This window comes from Acanthisitta chloris, unplaced genomic scaffold (assembly GCF_000695815.1).
Source record: "Acanthisitta chloris isolate BGI_N310 unplaced genomic scaffold, ASM69581v1 scaffold10651, whole genome shotgun sequence".
NCBI classification, from domain to species: Eukaryota; Metazoa; Chordata; class Aves; order Passeriformes; family Acanthisittidae; genus Acanthisitta; species Acanthisitta chloris.
Genome location: NW_008657643.1, coordinates 7,651 through 17,295, shown reverse-complemented (window position 1 = coordinate 17,295; position 9,645 = coordinate 7,651). Strand labels below are relative to the sequence as shown.

The following is a 9,645-nucleotide window of genomic DNA, read 5'->3' as shown; positions in this document are numbered from 1 at the left end:
GGTAGTCCCAGCACTGAGCCTCTCCAGGTGCCTGCAGGTGCGAAGGAAGACACATTCAACGTGCTGGACGTGGCGGAGTACACCAAGAACAGACCCTGGTGGCGCAAGGTGTTTGGCCCCAGCTCGGGGTCCAGCGCTGAGAAATACAATGTGGCCACACAGCTGCTGATCCACACAGCTGCTGATCGGAGGGGTCACAGGATGGTAAGATGTGCCGTGGTGGCCCTTGCTGCTCGTGGCAGGCACTGTCTGGTTTTTTGGGGACGCGCTGACAGGTGCAGGGGGCTCGGCTGGCAGTTGCTCGGGGATGGGGCAGGTGTCCAGCCTGCTCAGTCTGCTGTCCCCTGGCATGGTCTGCTGAACTGTGGGAGGTCTTAAGAGCTGTCTCTAAATTGGAGCTGGATAACTGACACTGTCTCCAAGGGAAGAAAATTGCATCTGTCTTTAATTTTTTTTAACTTCTGGCTTGAAGTGGTGGTGTTGAATTTAGTACAGGCAGATGGGAACCTCTTGCGACAAGGATGCTGTCTTCACTGGAAGTGGATGTGCTTCAGGAATCTGCATTAAAACCCTCCTGTGGCTGTGATTCCTGGGGTTTCGTGTCACTTGTGCAAGTGCTGGGGCTGATGGCATGTGGCTCAATTTGCAGCTTCATTCCCACAGCATTGTTTGAGTTGAACTTTGTGTACTCACACTGCTTTGCCTCTTGCCATGGCCATTGTCTTCACCTGGCACAGGGGTGACTGTTTAAAACAGTGTGTCACAGATCCTTGTTTTCTGATGGAAATGTGAGCTGGGCACCTCTCTGGTATCTTCACTAAGTGTGTTCAGAAATGGGTAAAGGCAGGTTGCTGGGCTGTTCGCGGTGTTGATAAGGAAGCTGTGTTCCAAGTCAAGTCTGGTTTGGATGATAAAATACACCAGCCCTTTGCTGCATGACTGGGTGATGGGGTGGTGCTGGTTGAGTTCTGGTGGCTGCAGCAATGTCGTTCCTGTTGGCAGCATGTAACCCATGTTGGAGACCAGTATAGCTTTAGACCACTACTGTCTGCTTGTTCCAGCATTTTTCTCCTCTGAGAATTGAAAAGTAAAAGTAAGCAGTTGTTTGGACAATAGAGAAGCTTGTCCTGTGACCTGCCCCCATGCTCTGCCACGGAGCAGCACACATGTGCTGCCTAATGTCCCTTCAGAGATGATACCAGTTGAAAAACAAACAACCTAAAATCACTTGTTGATTTTTGTAAAATCACACATTTCTGGTTGCTCTTCTGGGAGGAAGGTGATGTTGTAGAGATAAGAATTAAAACTTCAAGGGGCTGAAATGTGACAGCACAAAGTGGAAAGCTATTTATAGCTTTAGCAATTTTAGCAAAGATTTTGGCTGGGTGAAAATCCTTCTCTCTAGTTGCACATGGGTTTCCTCTGCTGTTCATCAGGCTGTTCCTGAGTCTTGGGTAATTCCTGCCAAAGGCAGCCTTGCCTGTGGGGAAGCATGGTGAGGAATGTGTGTTTGGTATCTCCTTCTGACTGGATCCTGGTTAATTTGTAGGTGTACTGGATTCGTCTTCCAGAAAGTTGGAAAGCTGGCAGCAACAGCAGTGGGAGGTGGCTTTTTCCTACTCCAGGTGTGTATGAACCAGTTCAGGCTTTTCAAGAACTGTCTTGATGGGGACGAAGGGCTGTCTAGGAGTCATTGCCTGTTGGGACATGTGGGGCCACTTCCCCACTCTGCCAGGAGCTTTGTGTGACTGTGGAATCAAAGGTGTGTGTTCCCCAGGGCACATGGATACCACAGCAAAGCAAAATCAGTGTGCATAAACTTCAGGATTGGCAAGAGGTGCAGATCCACTGAGGATCTGCTGCCTAAGACCAGGCCAGAGGCACTGGGGGCCCTTGAGTGGAGCGTGGAACAGCCTTCAGCTGCAGTGAGCCATGCTGCTGCTGCGGGGCTGCCTGGTCAGAACTGGCTGACCTACTGAGTCCTGTGCCTGTGGACCTGGTGTCCCTGGAGGAACCCCTGGATGTCAAGAAGGATCTGTCCATATCTGTGATATGCTTCCTGTCAGCCTAGCTACTTGAGGAGTCAGGCCAGCATGTGCCTCTCTGTAAAGCACTGGGGAAGAGGAGAGGGAACAGGTAGCTCTCTGTCCTGAACCACTTCTCCTGGTTTCCAAGAACCCTGGCACTAAGGAAAGCTGCTTGGATGTGGACATCTAGCTCATCCATCCTGCAACAGGCAGAGCAGCTCTCAGACTTTGTTCAGCCCTTACCTGTTTGCTCCTCAGGCAAACAGGTAAGTCTTGTGTGTGACTCACTCTCCCTTGTATTCCTGGCTCTGCTTGTTCTGCTGAAAGTGAAAAGCTTGCTCTGAGCAGGGGGAGTTCCACTGCTGAATCATCCTGAGCAGATAAAATAGAGAGGAACAGGCTATTAATAGCTGTGTCCACCCACAGGAGCAGGAGGACTGCAGATTCCCAACAATATCCATGGCAGTTGTGAGGGGGAGGTGATGCCAGCTTGACATTACAAAATAGAGACTGAAGCAGGCTAAGCTGCAATTAGGGGATTGCTGTTGGAGACAGATGTTGCAGGACACTTAAGACAGCTCCAGGGGTTGTCTTTTGTCCAGTTTTTTAGGTAGTGTGTCCACTGGACCAGTGTGTGGGTAGTGGCTGTGGTCAGGGAAGGTGGGTGGGCAAGGGGGTCTGTTCAGCCATGGTTATGCAGAACTTTACTCCATGAACTTTGTTACCATTCCTCAAAACTCTAGATTGCAAACCACACAGGATACATCAAAGTGGACTGGAAGCTGGTAGAACGGGACGTGAACAAAGCCAAGCAGCAGCTGAAATTTCACAGCAGTGGTAAAAAAATATCTCCAGAAGTGAGAAGCAGAGCGGATGAGGTAAGACAACTCTCCTGGGGTGTGTGCTGGAGGGACAGCAGAAAACAGGATTGACTCCTGAGCTGTTAGGGATCTTCCTTTGTGCAAACACAAGGAGGGAATACTTGCATGGCAGCAAAACTGGAGAGATAACAAAGGCTATGGATGTTGTCTACCTAGACTTTACTAAAGCCTTTGACACCATTTCCCACAGGATTCTCCTGGAGAAACAGGCTGCTCATGGCTGAGCAGAGTTAAAAACTGTCTGGGTGGCCAGGCCCAGAGAGTGGTGGTGAATGGAGTTAAATCCAGCTGGGGCTGGTCACCAGTGATGTTCCCTAGGGCTCAGTGTTGCGGACAGTCCTGTTTGATATCTTTATTGATGATCTGGACAAAGGGATCAAGTGTATCCTCAGTAAATTCATAGACAATGCCAATTTGGGCAGGGGCATTGTTCTGCTGGAAGGTAGAGAGACTCTGCAGAGGGATCTTGGCCTGTACCAGAAATGGTGTGGCCAGTGGGACCAGGGCAGTGACTGTCCCCCTGTGCTGGGCACTGGTGAGGCTGCTGTGAGATTAGGGACGGCATTAGGTAGGACACTTTCCCAAACCCAAGCAGTGACCTCTCTCTGAGCATCACTTGCCATGAAGAACAGCCTGAGGGATGTTTTCCTAGGGCAAGGGTAGGTGTGTGCCCTGCTGGTGTTGAACACTGTTGTCTCTTCTCTCCCCTGCTTAGGTGATCATATTTCTGAAGAAGAATGTTATCCTGACTGGAGGGTTTGCTGGAGGGTTCCTGCTTGGAATGGCATCCTAGAAGCTGCATTCAACTATCATACCGAGCTCCCTTCCCTTCCTCTACTGCTGTTATCTCTCACTTAGAAGTCAAAAGATGTTGCCAACAGACTTCAGTCCCTTCTGCTCACAGGTCCCAGCCCTTATTTCTTACAGTGCTGCTTCTGATTTCCAACTCTTTCTTCTGTCTGGGCTGTTAGTGTGCTGGGATCATTCTGAAAGCTTATGACTCCCAGTGTATCGTTATGATTCCTTTCACCACTAAACATGCCCAGTCCCAAATTTTTTGATGAGTCACAACCTCATAAACATGTAGTGGCACAGAAAACTCTTAAATGTGGCTCTCTCCAGATGCTCAGGACTGTTCTATGTACCTTTGTCTGCCAGTCTATGTGTACAACAGCTCTCAGCTGCTCACCTCTATTCCTGCCCTGCTACTTGGGAAACCTGTGCTTCCCCTGCACAGAGATGGTGTGTGCAATCCAAAATGTGGTTGGCTGTCCTGAAGTGGATGCAGAAGTGTCAGGGGACAGCCTGAGCTGTGTCCAGGACAGGTGAATAAGGGTTCTCCTCCCCTCTCCTTGCCATTGCACTGTACATAGATGGCCATTTGGCTTCCTCTCTGCTGTTACTCTTCCCCATACTGGAATTGTAGTTCTGGCACTATTAATGGAAACTGAGCACTGAGCCTGGAGAGGCCCTTTCCAGATCATGTGTTCTGAAGGTCATCAAGCTGCCTGTGCTGTAGAGTGCCATCTCCCTTGCTTCTTGACTGCTCAGCCTGTGAGGCTCTCCCCTGGGAGTGCAGGCTGCCAGTAGGCCTGACCTGGCTGGCACGGGTAGAGGCTTTGCGGCTGTGCCACTTACTGTAAATCACCTTGGGCCTCTGGCTGGTGTTTCTGTGTCTGCCATGACCTTCTCTGGTCACTTTAGCATTGGTGATGCTCTTTGAGCTCTAACCACGTGGGACAGGATTGGAGACAGGAAATGCATCCCTGCTTAGGGTACGTTGTACTGGCCCAGGGTCCCTGTGCCAGCTCTACTGGAGTAGTGGCAGGAGATGATGTGAAATCTGGAGTGCAGTCCTCTCCCTGCCTCTGCAGAGCACAAACTCCATTTCCCTGGCCTCTGCAAGCAACCGAAATGACAAAACTGTTGGGCAAACCAGGTTGTGCTACTTTTGGGAGTGGCTCACTCACATGCTTTCTGTCCTGGTTATGTTCCTTTCTTTCTGTTTGCCATTTCCACAAGAAAACCTGCTTAATTCCATCAGCTGCAGCTCTTCTGCAGGTGGTGAGGCAGCCAGATGCAGAGCTCAGCTTGTTTTGGACAATCTGACCCAGTGCAGCTGTCTGCAGAGCAGAACTCTGACCTACAAGAGAAAATTACAAACAAACAAGCATCCCTCAGAGGTATTCTGTGAGCATGGAGACTTGCATGAGTGCACAGTGATATCCTGCAGCAGATGTATGTAGGAGTGTGCCCAGAATGTGGGGGTTTATGTGCAATTTAGCCCATCCTTCAATGGGGAACATGTTGGGGAACAGTGACACTGATGGGCAATGGGTTTACAGCATTGGCTCAGCAGCTGCACTCCTTTTCCAGTGCTGTGTGATGCCTTTGTGATAATCTGCTGCTGATCTCAATATGGCTGGAAATGGGGATCTTCCCCTGAGCACTGCTGGAAGAGCTGGAACAGTGGGTTCTTCCACCAGGGAGTTTGGGATGAGCACTTGCTGTTAAATTGTTTTAGCTCTGTTTATAGAAGCATCAGTATAGCACCACAGTGATTAAGTTGAGGTTTTCTCACCTTCAGGATCTGAACAGAGGCTGTAGGTAATTGAGAAACAGAAGTTGGTGTCTTTGCTCCTGTCCTGCCATACGTGGCCAAGGAGAATGAAGTTGCAGCTGGGCTCACATCCTTTTAATGATGGCCTTCCTAAGGGCCATCCAGGACTTGCAGGAGTGGTATGATGCAGCAAATAGGTCTTCAGTAAATTGGTGTTTGGTAGTGAAGTGGCAGATGATGATGGTGGATTTTTGGGGGTTGGTTTTGTTGGTTCTTTTCTGCGAGACCTGCAGACATGAACATGCAGGAATGGACACATTTGTTTTCAGAGTGTCTCCTGTTCCTGCTGCCCTTTTGCAGGGTGGGCTGCAGTAACTTCCACAAAGCTTTCTCCCACACAAAGCTCAGAGTAAATCTTTAACAGACCTTAGGGATGTTCTTCAGATTCATGTAAGACACTATTTCTGCCCAGCCCTGGATGGCATGGATTCTGCTTCGGTCCCAGTTTGCTGCTAACAGAGAGAAATGCCCTAGAGAGGGAGCTAAAACGGGTTGATTGCTGCTGGAAGGGGAAACAAGTAAGAAATCAGTGTTGAGTTTCCTGTGAATGTAGGCACAGATTAGACAAGGCCATCAGGATCTGGGAAATCTTTCTGCTGTGCTCGTGGCTGGCAACATTTGATGCTGAATCCACCTCTCTGGGGATGTTTTCCATTGTGGTAGGTTCCAAGATGAGGTGTCCCTCCCCTCCCCACTCCTACTCCTTTTAGTCTTGTTTCAACAACTTCTGACGTTGTTACAGTATGAAATTTCAAACACATTAAGGCTTTTAAAGTGGTTTTATATATTGTATGTAAATGCTTGTTGAAGTGATATTTTATTAAACAGTTTTGCTCTAATAGCTTCTGTGTGTCAGGTCTGGTGTCTTCCTGGGACTCAGCGTGTTCTTGTCTTCCTCTGCATGTTGTTTGACTCACGGGAGCTGTTACAGTCAGGTAGCAGGAGTCTGGGTATATGTGAAGGAGGCCAACAGCATCCTGGCTTGGATCGGAAGTGGTGTGGCCAGCAGGACCCCCTGAAAGGAGGTTGTAACCAGGTGGAGGGGTTGAGCTCTTCTCCCAGGTAGCAAGGACAAGAGGAAACAACCTCAAGCTGTACCAGGTGAGGTTTAGATTGGATATTGGAAAACATTTCTTCACTGGAAAGTTTGTCCAGCCCTGGCACAGCTGCCCAGGGCAGTGGTGGAGTTACCATCCCTGGAGGGATGTAACAGAGGTGTAGATGTGGCACTTGGGGTCATGGTTAGTGGTGGCCTTGGCAGCACTGAGGAATGCTTAAACTCGATGATCTCAGGAGGTCTTTTCCAACCTAAATGATTCTCTGAGGCCACCACCTCTTCTGTGCAGGCAACCGTGGGCTGCCCTAATTCTTCTCCTTGGTCATCCTGACACCCACATTCCCAAGTGGGATTCTTGTGGGGCAGGAGTGGATTACCTGCCTGGGGTCAGAGCCACACCGCTGAGCAAATTTTCTCCACCAAACTATAAATGGGCATGGAGGCAAGTTTCATTTTCACAGGTGCAACAGAAGGCTTGAACATAATATTTTTAAGTCATCTGTTAGTGACTTTCTTTCCACTACTCCTACTCAGGGAAAAATGAGCCACTCACCAGTGTTTGAGCTGCGTCACAACATTGTCATCACTTCCCCCTATTTTTCAAGGCTACTAACCCCCTGTTTTGTCTTAAGGGGTTTTTTTGGGGCAAGGAGGGGGAGGGAGGGGAAGACTAGCCCTAAACTAAACTATCCTGATCTTGAGCCCCAGCTATAAAAATATCAAGCAGCTTCTATTTAAACACAGTGATATCACATGTGGCTCTGGACTGAGTGGCAGCCAAGCTTCCTGGCTTGCAGCTATGTTTCATTCTCAACAACCAACCAAACTGAGACTCCAATTTGTTCCAGTCATTTATTTTGTACCATGGTGTTTCAGAGCAGTGAATACAGATGGTTTTGCTCTTCTAGGCTTCAATACACACAACTACTGTGCCTAGACCTCAGTGGTCTGTATTTAGAAGCTTTATTTCATAAGTGAATTGTACTTGATTACAGCACAAAGTCCTTTATGGCTAGATCTAATGACAGAGTTAGGGGCCTAGTGGGTTTGCAGTCTGACATTTAGGTGCCTGGACCCCTGCTACAGGGGACAGAGAGACAGGCAGCTCGGAAGGGTGATGCAGGAACCTGTCTATTGAGCTCTTCCTACAGGTCACAGGAAATTCTGCTGCATGGGTGAGAGCTTCTGGAAAGCCATCTCTCCTGGTGTCCAGACACAGCCAGTTTGTGAGTGAGTCTGGAATGCTGTGTGGAAAACAAGTGCTACAACTGCTTGTTCAGTAAGCAGCACCTAAGTCAGTTCTTGGATCTAGCCCAGGGCTCCGTGACTTGCCTTTGGGTATCAGCAGGTTGAACTACACTGGGTTCATAACATATTGCTTAAAGGAGTTCAATTAGCCAGAGATTTATAAATTTTGTATCAACAGTCAAATCTTTCAAATGAATATTGCTTTTGTTAAAAAATCCTATCCCTGTAGCAATCCCTGAAATAATGTTCCTGTAACATCTTTGTCATGCAAATAGCAGCGCAGAGGCAATTCAAATATAAAACAAACAAGTCTGTCCAGTGGGAAAAGGAGGCACTTAGGCAAAGTGACCTGTGGTCACTCGTGATCAATGCAAGACTTAGGAACAATCATCAGATCTGATTCCCATTCTTGAGCTTGAGCCACTGGACAGGCAAATGTCTGGAACTACTGTCTGATGGCAACAATACCTTTGCTGTGTCAAGATGGGCTTATGTGTCACACTTAAACTCACTCTTCTGAGCTCATTTCCTGTACCTCTCACTCCAGAAGCCATAACTTGGTTCCAATTCTCCATTTAAGAGCAAGGATGGATTAGAGTAAGGTAAGCATTCTAAAAACACCAAGTTGACTTTTCACAGGTGTGATGCAGAGACAATGCAGATGATGTTTTTGCACAGAAACCACAGTTTGTTGACCAGGCCATCTGTTGGTGCTGTGTTAGACTTTTTGGTGTGCGGAACGTGTGTTCTAAGAGCTTTCCTCAAAGTCTAAAGAAGGCTTGAAAAACACACACCAGCTCTGCAGGTGAGTCCAGGCTCCAGCACCTGCTGGAGCTGCACTGTGTTACTGAGGTGGTGGGGGAATTCTTTCTGAAGTCACCTTCAACTTTTCTCTCTCCCTTTCTTCTCTCTCAAACCCTGAACAGCAGACGGATCTGCCCTTGCCGTACCGGGTGCAGCACCTCCGCATTTCCTCAAGCACAGCTTCACACTTGGACTCCACATAGTTGTTCGCTGGAAAATAAGAAGATGACACTAAGTCTGCAGAGGGGAACAGACGGAACACACGTAGCCTAGCTCTGCAGATACTGGGTTGCATGTTTCTCTGAAAAGTAAGAACTGCTTATAAGCATTTCGTAATTTTCTCTGCTCTACACAAATCTCTTTAGTTTCAGCTGTCTAAAGTCTGTTGTGAATAGGAGCATCTTAAGTCCCCAAGTTTTGGAGCTATCATAGTTTCATAGTATGTTAAGGGGTTGGAATGCACCTTAGAGGTCATCTAGCCCCAACCCCCTGCCCTGGGCAGAGACACCTCCCACCAGACCAGGTTGCTCAAGGCTTTATCCAACCTGCCCTTGAACACTGCCAGGGTTGGGGCAGCCACAGGCTCCCTGGGCAACCTGTGCCTGTGTCTCACCACCCTCACAGGAAAAACCCTCTTCCTAATACCTCATCTAAATTTCCCCTCTTTCAATTTATCCCCACTGCTCCTTGTCCTGTCACTCCAGTTCCTAACAAAGAATCCCTCTCCAGCTTCCCTGCAGGAATCCAGATTCCTACATATCTCACTAAAGTATGAATGAGGTTTTCCTGCAGTCCTTACTTTCTTTATCCTGTGTGCTTTTAAGCTGGATCTTGTCAACCATGGGCTTCAACCCTGCTGCCATGTAAGGTCTACAGCCAAGTGTAAATACAAGAGCAGCCAAAGTGGAGTTGGTTTAACCAGGGACATATGCAGCCTCTAGCACTGTTTGTAAAATGAAGGGGTGATGACTGTGTCTGCCAACCTCCTGCTGTGGCCAGGCTGTGGCT

General features: G+C 48.4%; 2 protein-coding genes across 2 annotated transcripts in view; one reads left to right on the top strand and one right to left on the bottom strand.

Moving 5' to 3' along the window:
• Positions 1 to 36: 36 nt before the first annotated feature.
• On the top strand, positions 37 to 3,701 carry FUNDC2 (FUN14 domain containing 2; the record flags this gene model as incomplete). The annotated part of the gene is given in 5 exon segments (XM_009084809.1): positions 37 to 171; positions 173 to 204; positions 1,550 to 1,625; positions 2,771 to 2,905; positions 3,624 to 3,701. Coding segments are annotated over 5 exon segments (456 nt in total), but the record flags the coding sequence as incomplete, so codon positions are not given.
• Positions 3,702 to 7,423: 3,722 nt separating this feature from the next.
• Positions 7,424 to 9,645, bottom strand: part of CMC4 (C-x(9)-C motif containing 4) — a 6,559-nt gene continuing 4,337 nt past the window's right edge. The window contains exon 6 of the mRNA XM_009084807.1: positions 7,424 to 8,847. Coding sequence (XP_009083055.1) covers positions 8,678 to 8,847 — 170 coding nt within the window. The 3' untranslated portion in view covers positions 7,424 to 8,677. The remainder of the gene's footprint in view (positions 8,848 to 9,645) is intronic.